General features: G+C 41.6%; 1 protein-coding gene across 1 annotated transcript in view; it reads left to right on the top strand.

Moving 5' to 3' along the window:
- Nucleotides 1–19,347, top strand: part of pawr (PRKC, apoptosis, WT1, regulator) — a 44,977-nt gene extending 25,630 nt beyond the window's left edge. Inside the window, exons 3-7 of the mRNA XM_026327115.1 lie at nt 4,821–4,946; nt 9,917–9,951; nt 13,551–13,677; nt 15,748–15,852; nt 17,967–19,347. Coding sequence (XP_026182900.1) covers nt 4,821–4,946; nt 9,917–9,951; nt 13,551–13,677; nt 15,748–15,852; nt 17,967–18,053 — 480 coding nt within the window. The 3' untranslated portion in view covers nt 18,054–19,347. The remainder of the gene's footprint in view (nt 1–4,820; nt 4,947–9,916; nt 9,952–13,550; nt 13,678–15,747; nt 15,853–17,966) is intronic.
- Nucleotides 19,348–20,058: the final 711 nt, after the last annotated feature.

Below are 20,058 nucleotides of genomic sequence, written 5' to 3' on the forward strand. Positions count from 1 at the left end.
AGAGTAGAAGTCTGGCTAACTTACAGTGCGCCAAGAGCCGTTTCCCACAGATGTATTAAAGCTCTTGCAGACAATCTCAAATCTCAGCGCAGCCCCGCTGAGCCCAGCTGACCTGCCCTCAGGCTTCAGCTCCATCTGACACATCCAGAGGAATGCTGATGCTGCTGTGCCGGACCCCTTGTTTGCCAGAAGTTCTTTTTTATGTCTCACCCCCCGTGTAAAGTAAACTCATTTTGAGGTCTGGTGAAGTGCTGATTAAAATATTATAGTCTCACTTGGAGTGAAAATGAGGGTCAAACAGACTTCCAAGCTCAAAGCCAAAAAAGTGCAAGGCTTTCTTTTGATAAACACACGATTTTTAAGAAAGCAACCCAGGACTCTGTGGCCAATACAAGCTTTGATTCTTGAGAATGTCTTGTACGCTGCTTGACTTGACTGTCCCCAGACAACCTCCTCACAAAATACTCCACTGTGCAAGTTTAGGACTGCAATGAACTGATAAGGAGTCAGATTCTGGAAGGGTCTAATTTACCTAAATTAGTGGTATTGCCAGTTCTGATAATTCTTAAGTGGGAGTGAAAGTGAAAGTTGTTGAAAATGTTTTATAGTTAACTTTTAAGACATAGATTTTGAGCTCAGCGGACTTTGCAGTTTAAACGTTTGAGGTGCACACACCATTTTAGCATCAGCAGCTACTTTCCACTTCTGAACCTTTTGCTTTGACATGGCAATAAAACCTCTGGTGATATTCTAATACATTTTCTGGCTGAAGGTCACAACAGGTGACAGAAAATATATATTTTTCCGTACAGGACTCGAGGTAATATCTTCGCCACAAGTCAGAGGAAATCCAGTCACACCTTTTTGGGGCTTTCAAATGATGTCTCACTCCTGCTCAGAATTGGTGCACCTCTCCTGGACCTAACAGTGACCTGGGCAGTCTGTAGAGTCACATTAATCAGCCAGCAGCTCCAGGGTGGATGTCCTCACTTTGATCTGTGCCATATCTGAGTGCAGCACTGTGCCTGTCTGTACAGCTGTCTGAGCTGACTGACAACCCTGGACACCAGTGTGCCAGCGTCCCTTTATCTAATAGATCATCTAAATGAAGTCGCTGTGCTGCAGCAATGTCAGGTGATATATACATGTCATTAAGGCCGCTGTAGTCGGTAATACGACACCAGCGGAGGTGCCCTTTGCTTGTTTAGAGATAAATATGACGACTAAGTGGACCTGGCAGAGTAACAAGCAGTAAACTAAACCCTGCATTAAATATTATTTTGATTTGCCATATTGTGATATGCTGAATGTAATGTTGATTTAGACCATATTGCTGAACCCTGGTCTGTCGTCATTATCTGCCTTTAATTTTGATCAAAACATTGTTCGGTTTGTTTTTCTCTGAAGAGACAAACTGCTGTTTCACATTCAGTCACATCACACTGAAGCTGATTTCTAATCAGACGCAATTGGAAAATGACTGTGCCAAAAAGATGAAACTCCTTGTCTACTGACGAGACAAAGATACAGAATTGTCATTTGTTAGGATCTTTCAGAAATTACCCAGAGATGATCAGTCTTTTGGTTGCTGGTTTAATGCCACATGGTGAATTTAGTGCATTTGTTTGCTTTGCTAGACCAGTGGTTGTTCGCTCATGTTAATTCATGTTTTAAAAAACTGACCATCATCAGAAAAATATAAGTACCTACTTACTGCTGAACATTTGGATGATATCAGCCTTTGGCAGCTGATCAGTTCTAAACGTTCTGTGTTTATTCGGTCTAGTGCTGCAGGTCTGCTGCCACCACAAACTCAAATAAACCATCAGACAGCGTCGCTCTGAGCACAAAGTCCGCAGTTGTGCTGACAAAGAGTCGGATGCTTTCAAATACTTGCAGCCAGGACCTTTAGAATAGATGGCTGATCATTTTCCTCCCAGTAGAGTGTTTCCAACCACAGAAGACATTCCAATAGACCGTGAAACTCTGCTCCAGATGTAGCGTCTTTAATTCTTTATGTGCAGAATGACAGATAGTGAGGATCTGGATCAGAGCAGGAAACGTGTTCTACGTGTTTTAGTTAAGTAAACACTCTAGTGAGGCCATGACCCTTGGTGCTGTTGTAAACAGGAAGCAGAGAGGAATCTGCTCACTTTTAAGTTTTTATTCTGTTTAACTTGGCGTGTGTCACGGTCACAGACGTTAATGGTGGTTTATTTATGTGCATGGGCCTTCAGTTGCGTAAAATACGACTTATTATTGTGCAGTTAATCATAAATGATGTTTTGTCAACTTGGCTTCCAGGATTAAACATAAATCAACGATATTTTACATATTTTAAAATTAATCCGGAGTCTCTGTTGTATAAAAAGAGCGTCCATGTGGGCTGAATCCACCTAATGGACTCAAACAGAAATTAAGATTGAGAGGAGGAGACTTTTTAAAATAACTATTTTAGGGAAAAAGCTGCAGCATGTCAGTAAAACACGGTCCAAATGAACCCTGTGAAGCGAGTGCAGAATCCCCCTGTATGAACTATACACAAGTTAACATCATTTGTTTCAATAACACAATGTGAGTCATGTGTAATCAGAAAATGTCAATTCACTGGCTAACATTAGCTATTACGTTACGTGGAGTCAGTAGTTTCATTTTCAAACACATTACAGTCTTCAGCTGCTAATATTATTTACAACACTGCTTGTTATTTTTCCATTTTTAGTAGCTCTTAGTTTTGGATCCTGCCCAGTGATGAAATGTGAACATTATCACATGATTTAACAGTATCAAAGCCAAAACATCCATCTAAGCATCACTTGTTCATCCTTCTACACCTTCTGTGCTTGTTTCTATGGTCCAAGGTAGAAAACTGGGCAGAAACCTACACAGACACGTTTTGATAATGTCAGGAGAAAAACATCCCTTATATGGTTGCACACAGATCCCTGTTTTCCTTTATTTGGAATAGAAGAAAATGCACAGCGATTTGGAATACTAGAGGGCAAAATGGGCTGTATTTTTATCCAAAATAAACTTTGAGATTCCCAATTCCACACTTCAGGCAAGTTTGTGCATAGCAGAGTGGTTAGTCACTGTGCAATTCACTGTGTTGACACAGACAGACTTCTGTTTAATTTTTTTTATTTTTTTTTTTATACCTCTACCCTTCATTTCCCACATACTGTTTTGTCTTGATCCTGAAATGCTGCCCTGGCAAGTTGGCAGTAATAGATGGTTGCAAGACAGTGTTTAATATCTTTGTAATACAATGCAGAAAGGCCACAAGCTATGGAAATCAAAGCCTCTCTGCCCTAAATAAAGTTGTTTATTTATGTATTTGTTTTTTTGCAGGGATTGTTCCTGCTATTGTGTCCACACACCCCCGTACATGCATGTTAAAGCACTGGTGTGCACAGAGTTACATCAAGAGGCAGCAGAGCGTGCTAGCATTAGGCACTAAGAGCGAAAAAGAAAAGGAGTTGGCATTTTCCCCAAGGACAACTGATAAACCATTTGGCAGGAAAGGCCTTGCAAATGACTGCATTCCTTGTTAACCTTGTAAGGTTATTTTTACCACTGAAGAGCCTGTTGAGCAGGCAACGTCTGTTCACCCTGCAGCATCAAACGGGAAAGACTTGTTTGCATTGTGCCCCTCTGGGAGTTTGGCCCCAGTCTCTGTCTCTCGTCACGAACCAACCATCCATCCTAATGCTGAGCCCTGCTAACACAATGCATCTCCAGCTCTCCCAACAGTTGAACTCAGTAACTTTGCAGCACCCCTCACTGTAAAGTAATGCAAATAGGAAGTTGAGGTCGTGCACATATTTCACGATGAAGCTAAGAATCCAGATTTTGAGGAGAAAAGTTGGAAGTTTTCCCAGGAATGTGCAAGATCTCTGTCTGAATAATGAAAGCTAACTCACCACTCCACTGTCACAGGGATGTTTGCTCTCGTCCTTTGTTGTGTCTCCATTGGTCAGAAATCCCCCTCTGCCTGTCCTCACACAGACCGTCTTCCTGCTGCTGTTTGCTGTTTGAGCTTCAGCTCTTTAGGGATTTCTGGAAGTGAATGAGAATCATGTCTTAAGAGGATTAAGAGGAGGCCCAGGCTATGTTGAGCAGGAGGTCAACTTTGCTGTTATGGTGGGAATGACCTTGTGTGTCTCCACACATCTGTCTGAGCATTGATTTCACTGAAGTGACCAAGTTACTGTGGACTTTATTTTAGGGGCCTGATTTGATAAACTTTTTATGAACAAAAAAAAAAAAAAACTTGATTTGTTAAACCCAGAGGGAAGAATCAGAGAAACCTGATCAGCACAGCAAGATTTTCTGTTGAAAGATGGTTTACTGGCTGTGTTTAAGGATACACAGCCTGTTAATAACAAGAGAGTGTGTGCGTGACGAAACGGGAAAGGTATACAGCAGCTGAGCCGTGTGCCGGTGTGGAAAGGAACTACCATAGTCACTGAAGAATCGAACCAGTCAAGTTATTGAAGACATTAGATTACCAATAAACTCTGGGTATAGTTTTCTAGTAACCTGGGGGCCACTTCATAAAAGCAGTCGAGAGCATAACTATTTTCACAAATGCACAACTTGATTTCTATATGGTTCTTGCATGTCTATACATAGTTTGCAAACATTTGCTTTTATTAATGAAATTTGTCACAGTGTGTAAATGTGGTAAAACAAGCTGCGTCTGCACGTTAAGTTATTCTCTAATTTTGTGTGTGTGTGTGTGTAAATGTCGTGACTCTTAGTGACTCTGATCTGAAGGTTTTTCTAATGATTGTCGTATTAACCCCTTCTTCTCTCAGAGCCTGGATGAGCTGGATGGTGATGATGCAGGGGAGAAGGACAGGAGAGAGGAGGAGGAGCTGGTTCAGGCAAACACTTTCCAGAATGAGGCCATGGCAGCTGACCCCACCGGCGGACTCTTAATGGTAAGAAATGACTTGGCAGCAGGAAGAAGAAGAGAGTTGGGATGTTTTATAGGGGTCCATGTTTTAACAGATAATGTCCATGAGGTAGTGCTGATGTTTTTCACTCTATATTTTCTTTCTCAGAATCATATAATGTTCTACTTTCTCTTCACACTCTCCATGAGCAGAATATTGTACAGATCAGTGCTGCCAAACAGAGGCACTGTTGTTCAGGGAGACACCGGGAAAGCTCAGCAGTTGAGTCTATGTGAGAAGCTGCAGTGCTGCAAAAAAAGCAGATCTGTCTCTGAGTTTCATCATAAGCAGTTAAAAGCAAAAGGTAGCACCTTAACATACTGTTAAAGCCACCCGCAGAGATGGAACCTGGTCTGGTCTGGGGGCAGTGAAAAGCCACGTCCATCAAAATTCATTTGGAAATCAGTGGTTTCCATTTGCTCTGTGTATAAGGTGACTGGTTCCTAACAGTGTGAATCAGATACTGTGGACGTGCTGTAATCTTGACAAGTCATATTGCATTTATTTAATAAAAGTGAGCCCATGCGGAGAGAGTCTGCTCATCTTCCAAATAAGTCCTGGAGTGAGGCTCTAAATGAAACGCTGCAAACAAAATCAAATCAGAAAAACGACATGTTTAGAATTCGAGTCTTTTATTTTTAATAAGAAGCTCATATTCAGTAGAGCAGTGTATGTAATTTCAACCTCACTTTAAACACACACACTGTGTTTTTCAATAGGAAATGAAGCACAGGCAGAATATGAAAAGCATCCAGCTGTGCAACAGCAGCATAGACCTCCACTCTGTTTGTATTTCTGCACCAAATCATCTGACTGACATGAAAATTGCCCTTTGAAAAAATAAAAAAGCGAATCAAATGGTTCTGCTGCTGAGTGATAACTCTCATGGATGTAGCTAAGAGTTGTGTTCCAGCTGCTATGCATCAGCAGACTTATTTTGTTTTAGGCTGGAACTGTCTGAGGCTGTTGACACAAATCGAAGGCCTGTGTATAAAATGTGTGCACAAATACCACACTAACAGGAAGAAACTGACAGCACCTGCTGAGATGTGGCCTGGTTCAAGAAATAAAGAGCCATGAATTTGAATATTCTCATAAACTAGTGTGTACATAAACAAACAAACATCAAGCAATTCAGTCGCTTTCAGGGGAGACTGTGTGTCCGTCATTTGAAGTGAATTTGTCCATTCAGGGCTCATGAATCTGCTCACATCTCAGCCTGAGACCTGCATAAACTAACCAATAGATATCTCACTGTCACTCATATAAAACTGACATTCATCTTCTGCTGCGGGTCCTGGGCCAGCTCGTATATAAGGAGGCAGGCCGAGAGGAGAAAAAGAGCAGCGGTGTGGTCAGCGGATGGACTATAGAGCTGTCAGTGAGACATTTGTAAAGACAGAGCATCCTAAAAATGTGCTGTTCCTCTTGGGCTCCATTTATCAAGAATGAGACAAGCTATTGCCATGTCAGGCCCGTTATGATATACTGCATCCAGTCCAGCCTCTTAGCTGTTATCAAGATATGTGGATGAAAAGTTTTGAAAAAGGAGCTTAGTTCAACTTCTACTCAGAGCTGTAGGGCTGTTAACAGTCTCACCGGGTCTCAGAGCATTTCACAAGCCAAACAAGCTGTAATTCTTCTCTCATAGCCGCTGAAGACATAATAAAAACCCACAAAGACCCCTGGACATACAAAATATGTTATCAGATGTTTTAAACTCTCCACTGTTGTTTTTTCATATCTTTCTGTAGATCCAGGATACATGTTCACTGGTTTGATATGTCCCGTCTCTATCACAGTGCATATATGTGTGCGATAATGTGTAGCCAGTCAGAGATGCCCTATGAGTGCATGTGGTCCTGGTTATCAAGCCTTACCTCCCTCTGGTATGCAAGTCCCAGACCTGTTTCAGTCATCCAGCAAACAGAACCATATGGAACATTCCTCAGGATCATCTGCTTCTAATGTGGCGCCAGATCCACAACAGAGCGGTTCAGGTCTCTTTCTGTCTCTATCACAATGGAAAACACGAGCCGCTGGCAGTCTCCGTCTAGCACTTTTTAACAAGGCTCATTTGAATTTTTAATTAGCACTTTTCAGTCCAAAACGATGCAGATGCAAAGCGCGTTGTCTGAACAGACATCTCCAACCACGAGCAGAAAGCCACATTTCATTTTGCCGCCTGAAACGGTATTTGATCACATTCACGCCTCTACTGAATAAAGATTTTACGGATTATATAACCCAGCTAGACCACACCAGTAGCTATCTTCAGTACCAGTGAACAAACTTCAGCTGGTTGATGAGAAAATAACAAACAGTATCAAGTGACACAGTCCAGTCACCCAATTTTGCCAGTTTGTCTTCGGTGTGTGTGCTTCTTCTAAATGCCAATCATGGATTCCTGTTTGAAGAGCATCTCTGTCTTTCTCTCTCTCGTTCTCACTGTCGCGCTTGAATTTATTGAATTCCCTCAGTAAGCTGTGATCTTTATCAGCTTTGTGCAGGGTAACAGTCTGAGTGATGTGCTGTTTGGCGACTGGATGGAAAGCCAAAGATCACCCTTTGGTGGACTAAGATGGCATTCCAGATTTTTAAATTTAATGAGCTGTGCAGACATAAATCTCACCTCGCATCAACCCATAAATGTCAAACCAGAACATTTGTTGTTTTTATAACACATTTAAAGTGGTGTGTAGTGAAAAGGTACACAACCACACAGAAATGCACAATAATCGTCTCAGGTTTAGTGATAAAGGACTTGTTTTATTGTTGACATTTGTCTCTGTGTGTTCGTAGCAGCTCTGAGCTCTGCAGTCGGGCATATGGGAGCTGTCAGCACAGCTCAAGCATGATAAAGTTGCACACGCTTGTACTGGGTGCAGTGAAGTAGTTGTACATGAGTTACTCTCACCTTGCCTCACAGATTCATATCCTGCACAGGAGGTGCACGTGGCCAAAAGCTGCCAAAAGGTGCATTAGAAATGGAGCAAATGAAGTCCGGGATGTGGCCTGTGACCTGATGTGTTGCTTCAGTGTGCATGGCAGACCTGCCCTGGTGGACAGGCAGACACAGTTTGAGTGTTTAGATCCTGCAAACCAAGGCATGAACACAAATAAACACATCTTTTTCTAATTTTCTGTCTTTTGTTTTTTTTTTTTTTTACCTGGAATTCCACAGAAAGAACATTGAGTTCAATTTAATCTAAATTCCTGTTTTTTTATATGGAAAATGTAACAGATCAGCTGCTGACTTGTTGTGACCTTCTCTTATATTGTTGTTTTTGCTCATATTTCAAGACCTTTTCACCTCAGAAAACAATCAGTCCAGTTCCACCGACCCTTGTTTCTTAGCCAGTTGACTCATGCAGGAGATGTTTTCAATTTTCTGCAGCAATGCGAGAACAAGTAATTATTTCCTCTATAGTCCGGTTCCCATAGAACCCCAGCAGAATGGATTTCCCAGCCGTATATTCAAAGAGACCTGTCGGGTTATTTAAGTTAAACTACACTCTGTAAACACATTTACATTTAGACTGTGTTTTTCATTTCTATACTGCAGTCTGATAACAGAAACCTGCTTTGTAAAGTTATATGCATTGTATCTCATCTGAAGTGGGTTCTCTGAGGACCTACACACGGTTTCTTACTTTTCTGTCTTGTCCTTACATCACTGGTTTGGTGGTTGATTGACAGAACCTTGTTTATAAATGTGTCTTTGTGATTTGTGCTTCTCAAATCAGACAAAACAGGTGATTTGGAGAAACACTGGAAAGCTGTGATGGACATTTAGACAGAACATTCAGAACATAATTGATATATTGCTCCATAATAAAAGCAGAGTGAGGCACTGACCTTCTGAATGTGACTCTAGCTATACCTATACCAAACAGTAGTCTCAGTCCTTTAGGTTCAGGCTCAGTCTAACATGGATTACAATGCTTTTGTTAAGCGCCACCATCTGTCTGCTTTAGACGAGATTCCTGATAAGATAGTTCATGGAGGGAAATTGAGCAACTAGAATTGGATTTTTCTAGTGTGGGCTTGGCAGCTGCTGGATTACACAAAATCCTAGAAAATAATAGATTCATAGACAAAATCTATCAAACGGTTTTTAAAGTCATGTGCTGTTTGTACCAGGCCCTATGGGCAGATGTGCTGTTGTTTAGTGTGAGGCTGCTGCAGACTGCCCTCTTACTGTCCTCCATCTTAGCACATGTATCCAGGCCTGAGCCAGGGAAGAGATGAGGGCTGGGATTTTATCCACAGGTAATGGATGGTGTGTCACTGAGACAGAGAGGCTGGTGCATGCTAAGAGTCGGACGGTGTTTCACTTCATCCTCTAAAGCCAAGTTGTGACTGATAGATTAGAGCAGAACCAGGGACGCTCAATCAAACCCAGGATCCTTCAGTGCACAGGACCATGGGAAAGAGGAGATGTGTAGTCGTCTCAAACAATATCTGTGGCACACAACTCATTTTTCTGGGAGCTACTATTTTACCAAAGGCGGTCCTATCAGAGCATCACTGCTGTATACATCTAAACAACCTTTAGATCATACAGTAATGGGAAAAGAAGATAAATATGCTCCTTCATGTTGCAAAATAAGATTGCCTTCTATAACTTGGGGCTATAAGGCTCCTGCTGAGCTATTAAATGCTACAAAGCTCATCGATATATCAGCTCAGCAGCTGCAATTCTCAAACGTTCATACACAACCTGAAGGCTTTCTACGAACGCTGCTCCTGATAAGTTTCTCTTGTCCCGAAGATGAAAGTTTGTGTTTTTTCCTCTGTGGTGAATCAGCTCAACCCAAGTCACATGAACACAACAGATGCAGTATCTGTTGTTTTTAACAAATGGCTATTTAAAATTGAGGAACTTACAGCACTTACTCTTTAAAATGCAGAAACGCTTTCACTTATGTTTTTGTTGTTGTTTTTATTCCTAGGATACTCCGAGATCCGGGAGCGGCCGGCACAAGAGGTAAGGACCTTTTCCTGGTGCATCACTGCTTCATGTTTTCTCTCAGTGCTGCTCTTTTCATGTTTTATGGTTCAAGAAGGATGACGGTTGATGACTGTTTTAAACAGTGGCTGATAGGAAAACATCTGGACCCTGGACACTTTGTTCAGGCCAGCACTTTATTGCAGTAGAAGGCTGGAAGTGCTGAAAGTAAATAAGACATTTATATATTACAGATTCATTTCTGAAAGGCAAAACTCTTGAAAATAACATGTTTTCCTCTTATGATGTTTGATTTCTACAGGATTATGAAATATATCAGTTTATTTATGGAATTAAACCATGAAAATGCAGCAGATGAAAGTAGTGAAGTCCTTCGGGAACCTCTGTGTGTCCAATGTGTATTTATTTGCATTACTTGCAACCAATCTGAGAAGTTGTGTCCAACCCCGACAGCCAAGTTCACCAGCTGACATTCAATCTGGCCTTGTAATTATGGCTGCTGATCTCCTCAGCTGGCATGGCCACACTTGGATGCTCTGCAGTTCTGCAACGTATAACCCGCCAGGTGGGCTGGGCTGCACAATATGAGAACTTCAAAAGACCAACTTTAGACATAATTGTCTCTGTGATTTTCTGTCACTTTCTTTTTTTTCCTTCCCTTGATAGGAGCCGTTTCATGTTCCACAAAAGCTCCTCACAGGTTGTCCCTGCTCTCCACAAAATTATTTGTATTGTGAGTTTAAAAAAGAAATGATACTAGATGTTTCAGCTTATATGGAGATATCACACCAAACTCCATTCAAATATCTGTATTTTACTATTTGCCTGGTTTTATTTCAGCCTTTTGAGAACAGCCCAACAGAATATGACTCAAAATATTTTAGTTTTTCTAGAATCCACTCATAAATACAGCATACCAATGATCTGTTATGCAGCACTTTATTTCATAATATCGCACCTGCTAAGTGATTCACAGTACTTGCTACTGTCCTGCCCTTCAGCATGTGCATTGGTTGGAACTAACAGTTTCCAGCCGTGTGAATTTTCTTACAAAGACTTGTACTGTAATAAAGCAGCAGTATTACAGTGTATTTTTAGTCCCTATTCCTGTCCCTCAATTTGTCAAGTTCTCATTGCAGCACTTGTCATTTATGATGATGAGCCGTCCACTTGTAGCATGTCCAACGCCAACACCGACGTCTAAAAACAGATACAGATGTTTCTGAGCTGTGCCTCCAGCACAGTTTTACTGTGAAATATTCTTCCACCTTTCCTTTCAGAGTTTCTTTCGTTTGGACTAACACTGCCCGAGTCTTCCCCCACAATCCCAAGATAATTTGATATTGTTTTTACCACATTATACAGTGATAAGACCCAAGGGTTATGTCATAACAATGTTTATCTATAACTAATATTCTCACTGGGAGCTGTTTACATCTCTACACAGTACAAACTGACTCAGGTGTGTTGGTGCTATACTTATATTAAAAGTTAATCTATGTAGAGTATGCACGATGCATAATTATTGCAGTATGTGACCAAGAACAATGCAGTGGCAAACTGTCTTTGTCTGTGCTGCATCTAAAAAACAACAGTACCTTGGGGGGGTTTATTAATTTGCATCCCAAACCTTTATCAGTCCTGAAAACTAGGTACCGACACGTTTTCAATAACATGCCTGTTAAGAGTCTGAAATCTGAGCTGCTAGTGAGATAAGAGAGAATTTGCTCAGCGGCGCCTGTAACCCTCCTCCCATACGGTAAATCATGGTCATGTTTTGGAAAGCAGCAATGGGTTAATGTTTTCTTTCTTTCTGAAGGGATGGGATGTGTGTTAATCGGGCGGTTGAGTACACTTGAGTTTGTGGACAGATGTTGTTATACTCGCCTGACTGTGTCTTTCTCTTTCCCACCTGCTGAGGTTCCCAAGAGGGGGTAATTGGCTCAGCCTCTTTCTCCCCCAGACCTCACCCTGCAGGGTGCTAATGGGCCATGGTGTGATATTTAGTATCGAGGCCATGGATGTTTAGGCTTGGCTTCAACACCTGCTGAGCACCCTAGTGTACCTGTGTGTGTTGTTTCTGTGTGTGTGTGTGTGTGTGTGTGTGTGTGCAACCATGGAGATATCTCTGGAAACAAGATGGCATGCATTGATTGACACACACTTCATAAACAAGACATGTCAGAGTTTTTTGTCTGGTTCCCTTTAGGGCCTCGTGGTGCACGTGTGTGCACGCACAACCATTTTGCATGTGCTCATGCCAGTAAAGGCAGAATGCCATTGAGGAGCAGCACTTAAAGAGACAAACGAAATGCACTTATTCAAGAGTCCCTCTTGATAAAGAGCGATGGCCGCTCTAGTGTTTAGCTCTCTGTAAGAATGAGCGAAAATAAGCTGCTGCTTTTGTAAATGTCAAGGTACAGAAAAATGCCACCTCCATATGTGAACGGGAAATAGCACAGTAGACTCAGTAGTGAAATGAGGAATGCCTGGGTTGAGTAAACCTTTTGTTTTCAGATGATAAATATACCAAAAATAATCTGGTTATTGATTCTGAGCATCCTAATATCCAAGTGGTGAAGATGGATCCCATCCCCACGTTCAGCCGGGAGCCTTTTGTTTCAGGTCCCACCTCTCTCTTCCGCTCTGTATTTCCTGTCTGTCTCTACACTGTCAGCTATCCAGTGAAAGATAAAAGTGCAAAAAAAGCATTTTCTGCATTGTGACAATGTGACATCCCCATTTTGCCCACTCCTGTCACTCCAATCGATGTACTTTGTAAAGTAGTCTAATAATGGAAACATCATATTTGGCAGATCCTGAAAGGAGTGCAGATGGCACAAAAGAGTTATATATATATATATAAAACGCCAACGGCCCCCATCAGACTATTCCATGAAGCCTTCAGCCTCCTAACAATTTGATTCCCAGGGAGATTTTATTTACCTGGCACAGACTGTTCTTACTGTGGGCGATGTTGTAGTACAGAGCCAGAAACTTATTTCAACTTTCCAGATCAATAACTAATAAAATAAGATCAGTAAGGAAATAAACTGCACATGAATATTCTCTTTCAGCTGAATCCGTCTCTAAGCAGCGAGGAAGTGAATGGGTTAATTTCCTCTTCCAGCTGGATACAAAAACCTTAAAAACCTTTTATTTCTCTTAAGAACAGTGACACTCAAGGTGCCACTGCCTTTCTTGAGCCCATTTGAAATTGTAAAATGTAAATTGTTTCTTAATTAGGATCCTTTCTTGCACCACAGTTGCAAACCCCTGACAGCCTTTTCTCCATTAACGTTATACAAGGCACAGGGCTGTTAATAATGCATGCCTAATTGAAAGGGCAAACACACAGATATTCCCACCTGTTCTTTTGATGATGGATGTGTCATCCCACTGAAGTTTTATAATGTGATTATGATTCATACCTTCAAACCACTTCAGCTTGAACTTAATACTAGACTCTTTAAATTTGGGGGGGTTGAACATAAACATCACTCTTTTTCCAACTTTGTGTTCCTTGTGCAAAATTTTGCTAGTGAAAACTATTTGTGTTTGCTGTAGTTGTACAAGTTGTGTTTGTTTGTGTGTGTGTGTGTGTGTGTTCGTAACAGCTCTACAGGGCCGGGACCTGATGACGAGGTGGGTGGGAGCGGCAGACACAGACACAACCGTCACAGCAGAGATGGAGGAGCTGCAGCACCAGGAAGTCAGGAGAAAAGGATAGAGGAGCTGGAGAAGGTACATCTTCTGCGTCTTACTGCGAGGGTGGAACAATACAGTCATTATTAGCTTACGTTAAGACTAGACACAGAGGGGAAGTGTGTCTCACTCCAAAAATACCCTTAAAGCTCATATATTAACACGCTACATTTTGTTGTGAGCTTACTGCGAGTCATGTGCTGTGACCAGAAGCCAAATATAACGTAATTAGGGAGCTTAACAAGTGCTGCTGGACTAACTGTTCCCCGCCCGGTTTCCAGTCTTTACGATAAGCTCAGCTAATCAGCTTCACACTTAACACACAGCCATGAGAGTAGTATTGATCTTCTCATCTAACTCTCAGCAAGACAGCGAAGAATGTGCCAATATGTTATATATGTTGTTTTAATGGTCCCACATGAAGGTTCATAATGTCCTTAAAGCGTACATATATCTTTACTTTTGCTGATAAAAGGAGCAGTAAATATACTGTAGACTTCTGCTCTGAGACTGAACCGGTTGCTGTCATGGTCCTGATTAGTCTGAATACACACGTCGGCAGGTTTTATCACCCCCCTGCTGTGAAAAGGTCAGCTCCTGTTGTTCTTGAGAGTTCAGCTGGAGCCAGTCTGGAACGAGACTCGCGAGTATCAGCATCAAACAGGCTTGATATTTCCTGGACTATCATGCAGATTGTGTCAGTCTTTGTTCAGATATTGTTTCTTTTTTCATTTAATGCATGTTTGTATTTTTCTGCATAGACAACAAAACATTTATTACAGACCAGTCTGCTGCCCTGTCCTGATTCTTTTTGTTTGAATGTGCTGTCCTGAGGCCTTAAAGCATCTCACACCCTGGGAACAAACACTTTGACCCAGTTTCAGTGAGAAAGGATAAATGCTACAATGACTTTTAGTAGCTTTTGCTATTTCTATTTTCCAAGTCGGAGGTGAAGAACATCACACTCAACCCAAGACAAAAAGAGCAGTTGAGATACATCTAACCCGAGCACAAAAAGGAGCACTCACCTGGCTAAATAAACGGGATGCTTCATTTTATTTTGAAGAGCAGCAAATTGTTGTGTTGGGGTTTCTTCTTCTTCCCTAAATTGGCCTGAGAGCACAACGGAAATGGAAAAAGACAGAGAAAACAACAGTTTTTCATTGACATCTATCGTTCCCAAATCCTATCAACTTTTCAGTGCTCCCTGAAATTTGTTAGTGTCCATCTCGAATTCTGTTGGCAGACCGTAAGTCTCTATCAGCAACAATTTGCCCAGATGAATTTTCAGTTTGAGCGGCTGCCTGAGTTCTGATTTTCTGGCTGGAAACTGCAGGTCAGCACTGGCAGAAATTCTCCTCAGCGATGTTGAAGAGGCGACCTTTCAGAGTGTAGATATGTCCTTCTCCACCAACCCTATCACACACTCAGCCCTCACTGCTGCCACTGAACAGGCTCAGATCAAATGTCTCCTGGGGCTGTTTCAAAGAAAAGTTTTTAAATTAAGTACCATGTGACCTTAATGCGAGGTGTTTCTCTGGGTCCGATGACTAGAAACTGATTTTTGTTTGCACTTTCTTACATGGGGTGGTGGGTATGATGCAGGGCTGTTGACAGGAGAATCTCTAATACTCCAGGTTTTCTTCTCCAGGCTTCAGACTAAAGTTATCTCTAGATATGAATTAAAACAAAACGAGAGGAGTTCGATTGGTGAGCATATTTTTCATTAACCGTTGTGCCTTTGACCGTACCTGCCTGACGAGTTTCTATGGAAACAGTTTCTTACTCGCACCAGAAAGAGCGCCGATGTCACTGCAAAATACAAGAGCCGAGATACATGCACCCCTTCACTTAGTGCAGCAGCTTAACCCTAACCCCCAGTGTGTTTTACCTTGTGTGAAATTCATTGGGTTTTCCTCTCAGACAGCATCGTTCACTTTAAATGGTTTGGAGCTGAATGTGTCCTGTATCACTGTGCTACCACAGAGAGTTTTAGTCCCACAGCAATTGGTATGAACCGAAATGTAAATTTCATCCTGTTGTTATGTAAACATGTTTGTCATTTGTCTGTGTCTGTGTGTGTCTGTCTGTGTTTGTGTGTGTTTTCAGGAGCTGGCCAGGGAGCGTCAGGAGAACGCCAGACTGCTGAAGGCCCACCAGGACAAAGACGATCTCATCGGGAAGCTGAGGGAGGAAATCGACTTGCTGAACAGAGTGAGTCCAGCATATGTAATTTTCTGCTCTGATGTCTGATATTTTGAGTGTTCCTTTGTGCTCATGTGTGGGTGGCTGAGGGGGTTGTAAATCATCATCTGGCATTTTAGTGGAGTTGTGTATAATAACTGTGTTTTTCTACAGCGATTGTCTTGCTGTCCTTTAGGATTTTGACCTCAACAAACCTTTATTTTTTTATTTTATTTATCGACCAAAAACAAAGTCGTGATTTTATACATCAAATCTTTTGTCTGCATTTTAAGGCATTTTCTGTCATACTGGTCAAAACACTTGCCAGTTCTGTTTTAAAGGATTTGGACTGAGGATAACCAAAACAAAAGGAGATCAATGAGAGACCAGTTGTGCAGTGACATCTGAAAACAGCGTTGAAATACCCAGCTTCTTTCTTTTTATGCTTTCACTCTCTTCTCAGTCAGGTTGATTCTTTCACTCCACATCGATTTGATTTACTTTCAGGCCGTATGGATCCAGGGTACGAGTTAAAGTGCTCTGAAAGCATTCTAATCCCTTCAATTAAAATTTAGTGTTAAAGTGAATTGTAGCATTCAGTTCTGTGATTTTACATTCAGGGATAAAGGGCCACAAATCAATCTGAACGATCAACAAATTACGACCTCGCCATCTTCAGCCAATCAATGTGGTATTGTCAGTCTGTCTCTGGTGTGAGGAAAAGATTACAATCAGCCGCCATTCAGAAGAATGACTATATTTCACTGTCGGGCTTCAAAGCGAACCATACTCCAACTCAAAATTGAGTTTGTTGATTACAGTTTGGCCTTTATTATTGAATTATTCGAATAAAAAAGACCAGCTCCTCCAGTGTTTCCACTGTTTCTAGTGTCTTGGTTGTTTAACATGTATGATTGGATGCAGTCTGACCCTGGGTTATTGTTACTGGTTTAGTCATGGTCCTATTTTCTCCTCACTCCGCCATGTTAGCTGATGAAACCTCCCTGAATCCTTTCAGTCATCTTCTTCTCCTCACTCCAGATTATTAGCAAATAGATGTGTACATTTTAGAATCAAGTCAAATGGATGTTGCTTGGTTATTATCTGGGCTTTTTTTTTTTTTTTTTTTTGGATTATACACACAACCCACCCTCAAACGTGGAGAGTGCTGTATTGCAGGAGACATCTCACTGATAGCATCACATGGACAGGAACCTGGTCATAAGAGAGGGCTTTATGTAAGGATGGCCCACGTGGTGATAGCCATCACAAATGTCCCTGAGAGAGGCTCCCGCAAGGCCTGATGGGAAAGCAGGAGATAACAGCTGATCCAGTCTGGCATCTCTGTAGAGGATGATTGAACCTTCAGTCACTATAGATGTTTATTTGGGGGTGAAAGAAAAGATAAAGTTTGACTGCTGCTGTACCTGTGTCTCCCTCCTGGTACATTTTGAGGAGAGCTGTGCCATACGTGCCGACGAGATCTTCCACTTAACGGTAAAACAAGCTGTTTCTCTTGGGCGCTTTGGGGACTATGTTAACTCTGATGGTAGTATGTTGAAATACTAGCTGATATGTGAAGCTCAAACAAACTGTAGCTTCAGATAATAATTCTCATCATCCCTATTAGCAACCTTTTTTCAGCGTCACATTCTTGTAATTAAAGAACCACATACGGGTTCTCTTTGTGCATAGAGCCAGTGTGTTTGCTCTGGAAAAATCGTTTTAATCCCTTTTCCCCTGCAGCAGAAACAACACGCTGTGTAGAGTCTTGTGACCTCCTTAGTTTGACGTTCCTCACGGTGCGGTGAGGCTCTTTCTCCACAGTCATGGGATCATGACGGTTGATAGAAGAAACCGAAAATGAGGAGTGTCACTTTGATGAGACAGTGCTGTTGCAACTGAGAGCTTCCCTCATTTGCAACTAATTGAAGCTGTTAATGTCTAATTAGTTGTTATCAAGGCAGCCTGTCTGGAGGGGGGGGGGGGGACCTGGCAGCAAATAATTCTCACTTTAACTCAGAGTCTAACACTCCACAACCTGACTGGGGCCCTCAAAGGTTTAGAAGCAGGGTCTTGAATATTCTTGTGGCTAAATCCCTCTAGAAAGTGCTGACCTTGATTTGTGCTGTGCTCTCTTTCAGGACCTGGATGACATTGAAGATGAGAATGAACAACTCAAACAGGAGAACAAGACTCTGCTGAAAGTGGTGGGTCAGCTGACAAGGTAGAACCTCTCTGCACAAACAGCTCAGTGTCACCCTGATGAATGGAGCGTCTCTGTTCTCCGGGCCTCCCACCCTGGGTCAAGTCCACCAGCGTTTTTATCGGTTTGATTCTGTGCCTTTGTTTGATAGAGGTGAAACTGTAAAGTTGTCCTCAGAGCCTTAAATAAAGCCCCCCCCCCCCCGAGGAGAATTTATTCCATTTGTTCTGAAAACTGAACAAACAAGGGCTGACATTCTTACGTTAGTGTCTCATGGGGATTGTCTGTCATCATACGCATATTTAATGTAAATCTCTTGTATATAGGCCACTTGGATTTGTTCATTCGTTTGGTAGGGTCTTAAAAGCGAAAGTTAAATGAATGTACGTGCTGCAAATACAAACGCACACAAAGTCTTTGCAAACTTGTTTAGATGCGTAAAAGGTTCCTACTTATTTACTTACAGCAGCCACCCAGGTCAAATTAAGAAGATCTCCAGTGTTGTAGTGTTTCAATTGTGTCTGAGGCCAATGCAAAGTTAACACTTGGACCGGATTCAACACAATTACCGCTACAGTAGCATCAGCCAAAGTGGGCAGAGTGCCTTACGGTGCATGGGAGATTTTTTTGTCAGTTCTTTGAAAACCCAGTTGAAGCCTGGTGCTTTATTATTGAACATTAGTGCAAGATTTACTTCCTTTCAATGATTTCTTGGTACATTCAAATCCCACTGGGGCGTCTCCAAACTTGAATGAAGAAAATAATGTTTTAAATATTTCCAATCTAAACGATAAAGTTGGCACAAGCAAGACTTTCTACCACTTTTATGCTTTACACATTTCAATGTTAACATCTTAAGTATTAGACCTGTGATGAAATGCTAGGCTGGAACCCTCGTTTAGTATATTTGTGGATTCGTTTCTTCAAAGCCTTTTGCTCTCGTTTACAATTTATGGTCTTTGCGATATTTGATAGGTGTTTAGCTGCTCTGTTCATAGTATCTGACACATTTGGAGTGAGCTACAGTGCGTTCTGTATGATAACCAAATGAACTGAAGGAACAAACCTTTTGAAATGCATCTCTTCTGTTTACTCAAGGGAACAGGCTTGGCTGGTTAGCGTTTTACTTTATGTATTTAGATCATCTTATTCCACTGAGGAGCTGCTCGGTGAGCTCTGGCACTGTGGTAACTAATCTACAGGTTGCAGACATAGACAACTCTGCAGACAGACATCACAGACCCATCTCTCTCTCCCTTACATTATGCATGTACAGAAGATTAAGTCATTTAATAAAAGTTTGATTATCTCTCTCCTCAGTCGACTCGCTTGTGTTCATTAAGACTAATTTGATGTGATGATACCATGCCACTGAGTTGGTAATGCAATGTGACAGTGGTGGGGTTCAGTTCCTCCACCCAGCTCTCAGTACACACACAGAGCCAGCTATGACGATTCAACATACCAATCACCAACCTGACTGGGACATGAAACCTCCATCCAGCCCACCGAGCTTCTATTATACTATTGAAACAAATTAATCCCTCACCTAGTGACAGTGTGTGCGTGGGGGGGAGCGTTTATATAGGAACCATATCAGGACTAATGTCAACTACATTTCCTGATATTGGCGTCTTTCAGCTATTGGAAGGTGCTGGAGGCTCTCTCCATAATCCCCATTAGCATTTTTATGAAAAGTTTTAGAATTTGTCATTTGGAATAGTCACAGAGGGCAAAGACAATTCATATCAGCCTTTAGTTTGTCACAGCAGGCTGCTGCTCCACTCTCACCAGCACCATGACACGCCGTCAGACAGTCGTTGCTCTCTCTTTATTGCTCTGTGATGTCTGGAGATGGCAAAAAATATTCATTGGTATTGTGTTAAAAGATGGGAAGATATAATGCAAAGCACTGACAAAAGACAAAGGCTAAATGGTCTTTTTTATTTTATTTTATAGGGACATAGTTAATTTCTGTGGGTGTTTTTAATTCTTAATGATTTAACGTGGTACTGCAGCATTTAAAGATA

This window comes from Mastacembelus armatus, chromosome 23 (genome assembly GCF_900324485.2).
Source record: "Mastacembelus armatus chromosome 23, fMasArm1.2, whole genome shotgun sequence".
In the NCBI taxonomy this organism is placed as follows: Eukaryota; Metazoa; Chordata; class Actinopteri; order Synbranchiformes; family Mastacembelidae; genus Mastacembelus; species Mastacembelus armatus.